The sequence below is a fragment of the Oncorhynchus masou genome, chromosome 15 (genome assembly GCF_036934945.1).
Source record: "Oncorhynchus masou masou isolate Uvic2021 chromosome 15, UVic_Omas_1.1, whole genome shotgun sequence".
Taxonomy (NCBI): domain Eukaryota; kingdom Metazoa; phylum Chordata; class Actinopteri; order Salmoniformes; family Salmonidae; genus Oncorhynchus; species Oncorhynchus masou.
Window position 1 is genome coordinate 50426852 of NC_088226.1, and position 14540 is coordinate 50441391.

The 14540-nt window shown below is 42.3% G+C and overlaps 1 protein-coding gene across 2 annotated transcripts in view; it reads right to left on the reverse strand.

Moving 5' to 3' along the window:
• Positions 1 to 9020, reverse strand: part of LOC135556391 (guanine nucleotide exchange factor DBS-like) — a 75359-nt gene extending 66339 nt beyond the window's left edge. Inside the window, exon 1 of one of the 2 annotated variants that reach the window (XM_064989572.1) lies at positions 8844 to 9020. In XM_064989572.1, coding sequence (XP_064845644.1) covers positions 8844 to 8922 — 79 coding nt within the window. In that variant the 5' untranslated portion in view covers positions 8923 to 9020. Of the gene's footprint in view, positions 1 to 491; positions 676 to 8843 lie in introns of those variants that run through there. The other variant, XM_064989567.1, reaches the window with a different exon arrangement.
• Between the last annotated feature and the right edge of the window lie 5520 nt (positions 9021 to 14540).

A 14540-nucleotide genomic window follows, 5' to 3' on the forward strand; every position in this document is an offset into this window, starting at 1 on the left:
CTTCTTATGTAACCTCTATATAAGCTTAGGTGACTTCACACTCAGGGGAGAATGTAACAGTGAAGCACAACATGTATTTCTCTGTGAAGCACAACATGTATGCACAGAAGCAACGGGTAACTACACTGTATAATACATTCCATTGTGAATTGATCAGGCATTTTGAATTCCCCAGCTCTATTTGTGACCAGGTTCCCACAAGGTGTTCATAGGGTAATCACCGGCCTCTCTGTTAGGTCACATTGCTGAACGCCTTAAGCCTATAAGCACGCAGAGCTCCTTACTCAAGACGTCACAAGGAAACACAACTCCACTCAACCACCAGCCCCTACCTACTGCTCTCTACTGAGCAGGCTTCTCCAGTAGCACAACTAGTTTACATCACATCTGTTTCACACCACTCGGAGGCAAAAGAGCCATGGAAATCAGACCTGTATGAGTGTGAAAGAACATGTAAATTAAGGTTTAAAGTAGGTAATCCAGTCACTTACACATAACTGAGCCCATGGCGAGGTCTTCCTGTCTGGACCGAACCAGACCGCTGAACACTACAGTCCTGCCCTGGGGGCTCCAGCTGTGGTTATGAAAAACCGCGCAGAGCACCACGGAGCAGATTCCTTACAATGTGTGTGTCTGTGAGTGTGTGGGTGCATGTGTGTGTGTTCTGTCAGGGCTCTCGCCAGAGGTCTGAGTTCAAGTCTTGTGACCAGTGGAGCACAGGAGACTGCCATGGTTTACACCAATATCCTCAACTATACCCTGAGGCACTGGGGCTTCCCTTTCCTCCCCCACCCAGCCCAACATTCAGCCTCTGTGCTGTGGAGTACTGTGTGGACAATGTGCGTCAGGAACACAGCACAAGAGGCACTGCTTTTCCTCCTGGCTGTAGCTCATTTACTGTCCTTGTCTCAGAAGCCATTTCTCACCCCTCCCTCCCAAGACACTCTCATTGGCGAAGGGCACGTACTTCATGAGAATAATAACACACAATAACATTATCAGTCATACTAAATCATACTAAGTTACACCCATGGGCATGGCACTTGGTGTAAGTTTGTAGAGCTGCTATTGTAGCCTACTGTCTGACATTCTTTTAACACTCATTCACAAATCTGTGTCTTCAGGCTTCACCACACCATGTGCTGTAAGAACTTAACCATTACGTCATAATGTGTCCATTTAGTGTCAAAGTGATGACCAATATGTGTGATACTATAGTCTTGATGTTTGCCACATGGAATAGGAGCCAGTGGCCTTCCTGCTTTTAGAAATGCATAATACACAGGTCTGTATCTTAAGCTTACCTTTCCACTGGCTGATAAACATAGATCACTCTCGCTAGCTAATCTTAGGACACGGGTCTATTCAGAGACGACTTTAATGACAGTGATAGGCCTATATTTGGCTTTAGTGTTTACCTCTGCACGCACCTCCCATACACATCTACTACAATAAACAGCTCAGTCCAAATAGATCTCAAACATACAGTGCACATAATCTGATATTGCCACATTTGCCATATAATGTAATAAAATATATATGTAAAAAATGAAAGATGCAATGTCCCTACTTTCTTTATGGATGACTTTGAGATACGTCTCCAGAGACTATGCTCAGATAGTTGGTCTCCCAGGCAGAGAGAATGGCTGTCCACAGACAGACTCCTGTTCCTAAGTAGTGTTGATGTGCAGAAGGTCACCAGTTCAGATGTTTTACTCACAGTGTTTATGTCATGTGAGAAGAACTAGTGGCTTTTGCGAAAGTGTTCACCCCCTTGGCATTTTTCCTATTTTGTTGCCTTACAACCTGGAATTAAAAAGGATTTGGGGGGTTTTGTATCATTTTATTTACACAACATGCCTACTACTTTGAAGATGCTATATATATATATATATATATTTTTTTTTTTTGTGAAACAAACAAGAAGACAAAAAAAAAACTTGAGCATAATTATTCATCCCCCCCAAAGTCAATACTTTATAGAGCCACTTTTTGCAGCAATTACAGCTGCAAGTCTCTGGGGTATGTCTCTATAAGCTTGGCACAACTAGCCACTGGGATTTATGCCCATTCTTCAAGGAAATACTGCTCCAGCTCCTTCAAGTTGGATGGGTGCCGCTGGTGTACAGCAATCTTTAAGTCATACCACATATTCTCAATTAGATGGAGGTCTGGGCTTTGACTAGGCCATTCCAAGACATTTAGATGTTTCCCCTTAAACAACTCGAGTGTTGCTTTAGCAGTATGCTTAGGGTCACTGTCCTGCTGGAAGGTGAACCTCTGTCCCAGTCTCAAATCTCTGGAAGACTGAAACAGGTTTCCCTCAAGAATTTCCCTGTATTTAGCGTCATCCATCATTCCTTCAACTCTGACCAGTTTCCCAGTCCCTGCCAATGAAAAACATCCCCACAGCATGATGCTGCCACGCTTCACTGTGGGGATGGTGTTCTCAGGTTGATGAGAGGTATTGGGTTTGCGCCAGACATAACGTTTTCCTTGATGGTCAAAAAGCTCCATTTTAGTCTCATCTGACCAGGGTACCTTCTTCCATATGTTTGGGGAGTCTCCCACATGCCTTTTGGCGAACACCAAACGTGTTTGCTTATTTCTTTCTTTAAGCAAAAGCTTTTTTCTGACCACTCTTCCGTAAAGCCCAGCTCTGTGGAGTGTACAATTTAAAGTGGTCCTATGGACAGATACTCCAATCTCCGCTGTGGAGCTTTGCAGCTCCTTCAGGGTTATCTTTGGACTCTTTGTTGCCTCTCTGATTAATGCCCTCCATGCCTGGTCCGTGAGTTTTGGTGGGCGGCCCTCTCTTGGCAGGTTTGTTGTGGTGCCATATTCTTTCCATTTTTTAATAATGGATTTAATGGTGCTCCGTGGGATATTCAAAGTTTTGGATATTTTTTTATAACCCAACCCTGATCTGTACTTCTCCACAACTTTGTCCCTGACTTGTTTGGAGAGCTCCTTGGCCTTCATGGTGCTGCTTGCTTGGTGGTGCCCCTTGCTTAGTGGTGTTGCAGACTCTGGGGCCTTTCAGAACAGGTGTTTATATACACTGATATCATGTGACAGATCATGTAACACTTAATTGCATACAGGTGGACTTTATTTAACTAATTATGTGACTTCTGAAGGTAATTGGTTGCACCAGATCTTATTTAGGGGCTTCATAGCAAAGGAGGTGAATACATATGCACGCACCACTTTTCTGTTTTTTATTTTATAGAATTTTTTGAAAAGTCTTTTTTTTCCATTTAACTTCACCAATTTTGACTATTTTGTGTATGTCCATTACATGAAATCCAAATAAAAATCGGTTGTAAGGCAACAAAATAGGAAAAACGCCAAGGGGGGTGAATACTTTTGCAAAGCACTATATATGTTCAGTTCAACAATATGATCTTGAATCACAGTACTGGCATTATCTATTCTAAACCACTATGCTAATGAAACAACATAAAAGACAAAAAAAGCAGCAACACCTGCTGTACAAGGAGAATATCGGAGTATTTGCACTGTTTGTTTTTCAACTTAAGGTCAGAGGCAGGGAGTAAATTCCATCATATGACATCACCATGTGGCTCTGTCAGCAGAAAGCTGGCCTCTGCCATTGGGACATGTGCTCTAAAAACATGAAAACAGGAACAAGACACCCCCATATAAAAAACGTCCACCTCATGTTTAGATCCGGAGATCACTCTTCCTGTCGCCCTGCCCGCTCTATCCGTCCTCTCAAATGCTCCCTGGACCGTCACTTCTTCAGTTCTGAAGCATACCCAGCCCTTAACCCCACCCTGCTCTGTCATCAACGAATGGCAGAGCAGCCACATACTTCGAGCCCACACTCCATAGGACCAGTGCAGTAAGGCCAGGTTCTCCTAGTGTCACTGGCATCTGTCAGTCACTCATCCCTCTAGAAAATACACACACACTGCACACGCATAGAGAGGGTGATGAATAGTATTGTATATGTGAGCTCTGAACAGCACCGTGCTGGTAAGTAATGAGGTCCAGGATCACATACACTGAGTCAGATCGCCACACAGTGTCTTTTATTGCTTCCTGCTATTGTAAATGGGGCTCACACATATATATCTGCATGTCAACACAAGGTCACCGTATTTTTGAAAGATACATATTGGAATGCATCTGCTAATCCTCACAATTCATTTTTTATTCTCTCGTTATTTCACATTTTATTTGACATAAACATGTTGATGAACAACCCTACCCTAACCATAAAAAATATGTGGAAAAAGCTAGTTTCAGTGCCATTTCAATTATACATTTGTATATATATAAATTAGTAGTATGTCGTCCCTAGTTCAGAGTTGTTGTGAACATCTGCACTATTACATTGTGGCAGTGAGCCCCAGTTATCAGTGCAGGAGCAGAGCATGCATCAAAGCTCTCAACCGTGAGAAGCACTGAGGATAGGAAATCGACTCAAAGATCAGGTATTGTCACACCCTGACCTTAGTGTTCTTTGTTTTCCTTGTTATTTTGGTTAGGTCAGGGTGTGACATCAGGTCAGGGTGATGTATGTGTTTCGACTTGTCTAGGGGATTTGTATGTTTATGGGGCTGTTTCCTTTCTAGGTGTTTATGTAAGTCTATGGTTGCCTAGATTTTGTTCTCAATTAGAGGCAGGTGCTTATCGTTGTCTCTGATTGGGAACCATATTTAGGCAGCCATGTTCTTTGGGTATTTTGTGGGTGTTTGTTTCCTGTGTCTGTGCCACACGGAACTGGTTTGTTGCCAGTTCACGTTGCTATTTTGTATTTGTGTTCATGTTCAGTTTTCCCTATTAAAACATGGACACCTGCCACGCTGCGTATTGGTCCGATCCTTGTTTCACCTCTTCGGAGGAAATCTGCCGTGACAGGTATGCTGTGACTGCACACAATATACTGTAACCCCTTGCGAGATAGATTAAGGATCTGGTAAAAATAATAATAATAATCTGCAGTGCTATTAATCATGAATTTACACTGTAGCCTTGAGAGGTAATTCTTCTCACAAACAATGCCTTATCGGGGGTGAGCAAACCTTCCCAACCACCTTCAGAGAGGAAAGGGTTACAGAGGTCAAGGTCACAGAAGGAGAATGGGGAGTAGTAATCCCCAGTACTCCCTCTGTCTGTCCAAGCCTTACCTGACCTGACTTCTGTCTTTTACCTACATGCCCTCTATTTTTCCAAGCCTGCTGTGAAGCTTGACCCTGCTGATCTGAGGGCCACCCTGGAGCAGTAAGTCCATATTAGAGTTCGAAATTAGGCCAGACTCTTAAAATAGATTTATGACTCAATGGGCTATTGTTCCATTGTGTTACTGTGAGCACCAATCAAATACTGGTCAATGCCCAAAGGGGGCTGTGCGAAATAAGACAAATGTTTTCCAAAGAGCCCCTTTCACGTAAATGAGGGACAACTGGGAAGCAGTGTGAATACAGCCTACGTCATAACAAAACTGGGCAACAAGAACAGAGCTGTTATGATACCAGGAAGATCTATGGCTGGAACACCTACCTAACCTTAAGATATGTTGACAACCTCTGAGTGAAACAAAATCCAACAGTCTATGATATGTCTACAGATTAAATGCACTCAATGAATGAACATCGAATCCCTGCAATCAATCCTTTATGATTCCACATCATCTAAAATCCAAAAACGGAGATAAAGTTGATGGCATTGTTGTGAGTGGATATGATTTCAGAAGTCAGAGGTGAGGAAGGAAGGCATCTGATCAGGATATTTGAGATGATGAACACCAGGACTGCTGTTCCAACAGGAGAGAGGATGACCTCCTGGCCTTTCCATTGTTCACCTCTCTGCATATGGGATAGAATCTGGACTTTTTATATATCTCCTTCTGTGCCAAGGAAGGCTTATGAATGGACTATCAGTATTACAGAATGACATGGCACACGCGCTCATGGTGGCATCTGGTATTGATTTTGGAAGATAGCAATGGCCCTTTGGCTGCTAAGAGGGTGAGGGGTGGGGACATAGATAAAGGGAGGGACAAAACAATGCTGCTTCTATTTATCCATTTAACTCTTTATGATGTACATAGAGTCTCTCAATAAATTCATTGCTTACAGTAAGAGGATATAACTACTACAGTGCCAGAGTTACAACAAAATGAATGACAGACAAGTAAGCCAACATTCATCCTGAGAGGAACCATAAACATGCTCACACAAAATACATAACGTCTAGGATCGAGGTCTGTGCTGTAGAGCCAGTGGAACATGTACATTGTCACTGATCACTTGGTGAGAATCTGCCAAGAGTGGTTACTCATCTGTGGAAAGTATGTTTTAAACAAAATGCCTCTGAAAACCACAAAGTGATTACACTGACATTTTAATGCATTTTCCAGCCTTGGTGCCTTTACGATTCCCTGTCAGCTGCGTCTTTAGTCTGGGCTCATGTTTTGATGTGGTTGTATTTTCTGTTTATATAGGCCTATAGACCGTTTCATTTCCCTGTGTTAACCACATAGTATGTGTCTGGGGCCAGCCTTGAGTAGCCAGACCATGCTAATCCCATTAGTTCAATTAGCAACGGATGACCGATGCCACACATTTCCATTGTTCTACTCTACTAAATAGTACAGAAGGCATCCTGAAATGAGGGTTACTGCTACACAGGGCCAAACTCTTTGCACACTATGAGGTTAAGAATTTAACTAATGTAATACTGAGTTTATATTTCCCTATATGATTTGGAGATTGAATTAGATATTTAGATATCCTTGGGACGTGTAGTGGAGGATTGCCCTGTACACGAGGCATTGCACTACTGTAATTCCTCGGTTGCTAGAGGCAACAAAACATAACATACTTGTGCCTGATCTTTTTTTTCCTGAAAACTATTTGAAGGACCATTTCAAGTCGGTTGTGTATTTTCCTGTAAATATCATTTGTTTGGAAGAGCTGTGAGAGGACGATGGTCTGCAGTATGTTCATTCTAATACGGTCCTGTGTGGCTCAGTCGGTAGAGCATGGCGCTTGCAACGCCAAGCGTCGTGGGTTCGATTCCCGCTGGGGCCACCCATATGTAAAAGTAGTGGCCCCAGCCGACTTGTAAGTCGCTTTGCACAAAAGCGTCTGCTAAATGGCATATATATATATATATTAATAACTCTGTTTAATAGAGGAAGCCGCTTGAATTCTACATCATTTCTATCATGAATTATTCATAACATCCATACGCCGTTACCCTAGATTACACAGCCTTCACACTCCGGCAACTATGTTGTCACCTGCCACCAATGAGAGCTCAGATAAGGCTTGCCTCTTTCGCTTTCTTTCTCTCTGAGTCATGGAGTCTGTTACAAGGTGTAACTGCAATAATATCTCTGATGTAGTGCTGCTGACATCAGCTGCTAAGTTCACCATTTCCCACACCCGGCTTTTAATGTCAAATATGTGATTGAATCTGCACAGCTCTACATCCCTTACAGATTAACAGAGGGGTGTGTCTGATGGTTTTAAATAAATCAATAGAGAATAAATGCCACTAGCAGAATAACATTACTATTGTCAGTCTCTTGTGTAGCAAGGCAATCATCTTCAGTATAGGGAAGCTCATTGTGAACCTTTAATTAAAGGACACTGTTGGGAACGTTAGGTCAGAATAAAGTGTTATGATGACAGCAATCTATAAGGCTCACCATATAACATGACACTGACAATGATTCAATTATGGTTAATGAGTAAAGGAGGAGGACCTCCAAGTCTATGGATGTGTTATGTGTCGGTCAAAGACCACCCTACGGGTGTGATAGTGGAAATAATTGGGGGTCTGTGATAAGTTGGGGGCGTGAGAGATGCAAACAGCAACACAGGAGAGGCCGTTTCCATAAAACAATAGGGCCAATGCACACAAGCCTGGGCTATCTCAGTTTCTATGGTAACTGGCTGTATGGTCCCCTCCTCAATAGATGGCTGCTGCCTGACTGCCTCACGAGAGCAGGGATAGAATACACTCCGTAACAATCTCCAGCGTGGCACAATAACCTACTTCCTCTGCCCAGCCCGGAAGACCCGGATGTAGAATATGGAATGAAGGAGAACAAGAGAAATTTTGAGAGGGGGAGATAGGAATCTAAAGAGATGTATACTAGGTTGTGCTGTCTTCTGTGGCTAATAACAATTGAGTATCATAAAATATGTAATGAAACCCATAGACACCGATAAATACTGTATATCTATCTACATGATGATACACATATTGGCTCTAAAATGTGGTTATAGTGATTTACAATTAAACTCATAATAGGAATAGGATGGGATTATCAGAGAATAGAAAAGTCATTTTCAATATATGACAATCACACTTTCTGATGACACCCACTCACTGTGATGTGTAATAACTAGTTGTCACAACACATCACACCAACCAGCATGGAATGACAAGTCTGACTGGAGTGGAACATGATGCGTCCATTATAAATCTACTCAAGGCACTTAACCATAATTGCTACTGTAAGTTGCTCTGGATAAGAGTGTCTGCAAAATGACTCAAATGTCAAATATGTAAATGAGTAGTCAATAACAACATGCTACATGGTTATTTGTGTAAGGCTGACTCTGACCTTGAACTGTTTCAAATGTAAATTGTGTATAAATTGCAACAATTATGATCAGCCCAAACCTGACATTTCTATCAGTTTAGACCAAATATTCACACATGTATCTCTATAGTCAAGCATTTCATATCTAGGCATCTCTAAAGATGCTGTCTGGAATAGGGAGACCATGCAGGGAGCAGCTGCTGGGTATCCCCTTGGCTGATGGCTCATGGAGGGATAAAGACAGGACACTCACCGACATGTGTGATGACACAGCCCACACGTTGCTGGAACTCCTGCAGAGACATCTCCTCTTCTATCAGACAGCAGAGCATCTCAGGGTGTGGGCAGCATCTGCTCTCCTCTCTCCCCTCCTCTTCTCTTCGGTCCACTCTCCTTCGTCAATCCGCTCCCTTACCGGAGCATGAAGCACCCCCCTCACGCAATGCTTCCCAGTCCACAAGCACCTCTGAGGGATGATGTGAAAGAAGGGAAGCAACTTGAGGGTTTGAGGATACCTCTAACTCCACTGAAAATATCTCTTCATGTCAAAAATGATAAAACAATGTAGCATAGTATGTGTGTGTCATTAATAACGGATACTAACACACACACACTCACTGGGTGAGCCAATCAGGAGGATTTCATGGTGCTTTCAGGCAGATGCTCGGCTTGCTGTAATAAAGGCTGAGTCAGACACCAGGAAGCAAATCAGAGAGCTGCTACCTGCCTTGGGGAGATAGGGGGCTAATGAATTCACTAACACAAAACCTGGAGATATAGAGCCACTGGAATGGAGCTAAAGTACCTCATGGGCCATGACGAAAACTTTGTTTCAAGAAAATGATTTAATCCATTCTTATTATTATTAATAATTATGAACATTATTATTGTCTAAATGGCAGACAATATAACAGAAATCCAATTATGATATTCAATAATATTATATCAATATAATATTGTAAGTGAAGGATTTGATTTTCATGTCATCCATTTTAATAATAGGACTAAACTAAATATGTAGATATGACTATTAATACATTTAGCATTACTATTGGAATGTCATGAAAGAAAGCATCATCAATAGGCTGTTCGCCCTTCTTTTTGGTTTTGAAACCCCGTCCAATAACGGCAACCCATCCCTTTACTATTCTGTCCCACATTTTGATGAAATCCAGCCAAGAGATGAAATGCAAGCCAAGAGCATTATCGTCTTACCACATGCCAGTGCTCTTGGGACCGTGGCGATTGCCTAGGAGATGAACATTGAGAAACAGCTCAGCAGACATCTGCGCTCCAACTCCATCACCACTGGAGACAATCATGTGACGCACAGCTGGTCGTGACTGGTGAAGAGAGGCATACAATAATATCAGAATGAAATGTGTACGCTATAGGCCTACATATTATTTTAACTTATTTTTCATACATCATTCCTCGTACAACAGCAACGACCCTCTCTAGGGTCGATGAAGAAAAGATGGAGGAGAGGAAGCCGCTTCTGACTTTTGAAATGCTACTGTCGCTCACCTCTCTGATTGTCGATTCAGTCAAGGTGACTAGAAGCAGCCTCGTTTTGGTTAATTGTGTAAATGAAGAACAGAAGAATAGTGCGATGCTGTCATGGCGACACGGTCGATGGTGGTTGGAACAGCGAGCTTGTTTGAAATGGAAAAGCGTTACGGTAGCTATTGATAAAGAAGATCATCAAGGCGAAGCAGCTTCTTCACAAGCGGGATGCACTGTTGAGCTTTACATCCCGAGGGGTTCGTGCTGATTGTACAGAGTTTGTGGCAGCTGGTAAAATGGTGTCCCTTCAGAAGCCAAGAACAAGATGTATGTCAACAGAAGTGCAGTATTATCAAAAGGAGACGTATACTTAGAATATGTGGGAGGAATGGAGGGAATATGAGAGACAGAAGAGGTCTAAGAGAGAGAGGGAGGAAGAGGGTGAGCTTGAGTCGGGTTAAAAATAGCGTAAAAAAGGAGATGGTTTGTTAAAGAAGAATGGTAGAAAGTGCAAGCAGAGTGAGCAGAAGACAGGAGGAGAAATGGAAGTGAATGAGAGAAAAGTATCGGAAGTGGTAGGTGTGGTGGTTCTCTGAGCCCGAGGTGTGCACTGAGGGTCAGGTCAGGATAAAGATATGAGTCTGACAGTCGGAGTGAAGTTTTTGGAAAAAGTGGACCTTTGCCTTTTGGCTGATCCATTTGTGGTTTCGGGGTGGGTGAAAACAGAGTTGGGTGCTGTGATATTGGTGAGGGTAAACAGGAGTGGTCTTGTGATAATTGTTTGTGTTTCTGCTGGTTAGAGGGAGCAGGTGCTCCACATTAACAGAATGGAGGCAAGAGATGTGAATTGTTTTGCTCTCAAGAAAAGGGTGCCATTGAAAGGAGTGATTGCTGGTGTAGCGGTAAATGTGAAAGTTGACCAACTGAAGGAGAAGATTCCCGGTGTTTGTGATGCTCGTGGTTCGGTGCGATGCAGACGGGGTGGTGTGAGTGGTGAAACAGAAGAGTTGTTGTTTGTTCTTTTGAGTTTTGATGTTGAGTCTTTGCCCAACAAAGTGATGTAAGGATATACAAGTTATCCTATATGAGCTTTTATGCCGAATACATTACATTGTCACACATGTCAAGCTTATGAGCATGTGGCAGCAGTGTGTAGGAGGGAGGTTCCTAGGTGTGAGAAGTGTGCAGAAGGACATGAGACAAAGGAATGTGTAGCATTGGGGAAAGTAGTGGTATGTGTTAATTGTAGAGGTGCCCATTGGGCTGGGGATCAGGAATGTCCTGAGCGATGGAGGCAGGTTGAGGTTTCCAGGGTTAGAGTAGTGCAGAAGTTGTCATATGCCGAGGCAGTGAAGAAAGTAGAGGAAGACGGGTCAAGGGTGAGGGATCCTGAGAGGAGTGGTGTGAGTATTAGATCTGTACCAGTACAGAGGGGTAAACCAACAAGTTATATGTTTCAGTGAGATTGGATTTTTAGCATTTATAGCAATGGTTATCAACTGTACTGCAGGGATGGAACATAAGTCACAGAGTATGGTGGTGTTTTATTTATTAATTACATTTTTTTGTGCGTATTAGGTGGTAGGGTATTTGTTTATTTATTACTTTTTTTCAATCAAAGTATAAGGTGGTGTTACGAATCCCTTTTGGCCCGACAGTCTAGGGGGGATGGTAATGAGACTCGTAACATAACTCATGCAAATTATTATTGTGACAAAGTAAAAGTGTGAACGAAATAACCACGACAACAGAAATCTACCGTCAAACTCTTGGTTTATTTATAAACACACGGTAATGGGGGGGAACAGGAAAAGGGGCTGAGCTGGACCCAAGGAAAGAAACAATAAGTATTCAAAAACACCCCTAAGCTAGACTAGCCTACTTTAACAACAGCTAACTAACTAACCAAAAATACAGTGGGTGGTCCGCCCAGTTCTAACTAGTGTATTTAACAAAGTTCACCTACGGGTAGTGTATGCCCATGGGCGACTTGTCTTGGTTTCCCCCTTTTCCCACCAGCAACAAAAACACAAACACCATAACCAAAAACAATACTCACAGGTGATGACAAAGTGCTATGAGGTGCTTAAACAAAAGAGAGGTTAAGACACAACGCGAGAGTCAAACACAGAGACCTACAGACATGACATTTACAGAGAGATTGAGCTGAGCTGAGCTCTAGAACAAACAAATGATGGGGTTTTTAAACCATGGGGAAGGAACTGTGATAGGTCAGGAAATAGGAGGAGGTGTGTCTTCTGATTGATGATTGATTGTTGACTGATTGGGGAGTGATGATTTTCACCTGAGAGGGGAGAAGGAGAGAAAAGAAACCCACAGGATACACACACACACACACACACAGGATAACTGTATCCGTAACAGGTGGTTATACTCCAGTCTTGTAGGTTGCGGTAATGCAACATTTATTGGATGCCAACCGCTGTTAAACCTCATCGAAGAAGAATAGCGCACTGGATCTGGCAAAAGTGACCTGAGTTGGTCTTCTGAGCAGGGTGCCTGCTAAACAAGCTATGGTGCTTTCAAAACAACTGGGAACTCAGAAAAAAAAGTTAAAACAGTGATCTTTTAAGTCACAATGTCAGAGCTATAGAGCGATGGTCGAGTTTCTGACTTCAGAATTCAGAGTTGGATGACCAGACAAAATGATTTTTTTAGGAAACTCAAATGTCCGACTTGGTAATAGGTTGTAATTACAAACAGTGCAGTGTTCAGCGAATCAGCAATTCGGAAATGTCCTAGTTCCGACTAGCATGTGAACTTGACATGAGAACGCCCCCAAAAAACAATGTCAAATCATTACAGTGATCTTCTGTTCGGAAAGTCAGAGCTCAAGAAAGAGGCCCCGAGTTCCCGAGTTGAAATTCGGAGCTGGATGACCATTGAAATAGATTTTTCCCAGTCACAGCTAGTTTTTTTCCATGAGTTCCCAGTTGTTTTGAATACTCGGAAGTCTGAGATATCCGAGTTCCCAGTTGCTTTGAACTCGACAAAAGATGCCTGAGTTCCTGATTTGGAATTCCTTGTCGGATGACCTTTAAACGATTTTTCCCAGTTGACCATCGTTTTTGCTGAGTTCCGTTATTATTGTAGCGACCCGCACAGACAGCTGTGTGTTATGTGTTAGGCTAGTAGGTGGTTGTGTTGTACTTACCAGTACCCAGTGTTCTCAGGGTCCGACATGCCAATCAACCTGCTACCTGCCAATCACGGGAATGCCTGGAATGTTCGGGCATCCTGGCTGTTGGCGGAGTGGCGTGGAGGGGGGTTGGGCAGGGGGATGGAGCATTGGAAGTTAAGACCAGGTTTAGCCTTTGTTCTCTCTCTTACGTCTGGGCTTCACAAGAGAAGATCACGATTGGCTTGTGGGTTATCTTTCATTTATTTGTGGGCTACAGCCAAACAGTAGCCTGTGTAAAGTTGGGTTAATAAACCGTCAATTTGTAAACTCAATCCTCTGTCTGGACAATTGTTCCTTTATGATATTGTCAGGTCATTACATTATGAACGTGGCATTAGCCCTTGATAATGACTCTGAATCTTTTCACACTTGGTTCCTTTTTTTGTGCAGTGTGAAAACTCCAAAGGAACTCAGACCCCTCAAAAAAGCCCGAAGCGAACCGATCTCGAGAGGTGGTCCGTTCCCTTTTTTAGTGCAATGTGAACGCAAAGCTCCCCAAGTTCGCTTGTCATTACTCCTGCGCCACACACTTGACTACTGCAACACTGTTTCCTCTGCCATAAACACCCATTTACTTTGGTGCCACAAAAGAGAGAATATGATGTGCAGGTTTGGGGGAAAAAACGTTGTTTTTGGATATTATAGATGCACAGAAATTACACAAAATGTGTGGAGTGCAGATTACTTGTTTGCAATAATGTGATATATAGGCTAAGAGAGATTTGTCAGTTGTTTATTCGATTGTGGGGTTTGAATAGTGTGAGAAGACAACATATTTGGTGAGAATCACAACATAGGGTACAAAATCAATACTAGCCACTTAAAGTGGCAGTAGCCTACATTGGGTGTATAATTTTTTTAATTACAGCATTACTTCACCTGCAGTTATTCTACTGCTATTTATTCTGTTATCAATCATATTTACATGTTAATAATGTATTATTATTATTACAATTATTATGTTTAATATTTTAATTACATGCAATCTACTATCTTCCAAAATGTAAGTAGGTATATCTAGCTGTACGTTAACACGTTATGATGGAATGGCTTGTCCTGCAATTTATAAAAACCCAGAGTCTATTGAGTGAATGTTGGAAAAAGTTATTGGTTCCTTTCTAAACATAGCAATGTGAATGCAAAGAGGACTCGGACCACAAAATAGGTGAAGTGAACTGGCAAAAGAGTTGAATCCTCATTCAAATGCAAGGGCAGTGTGAATACAAAGATAATTGAGTTATT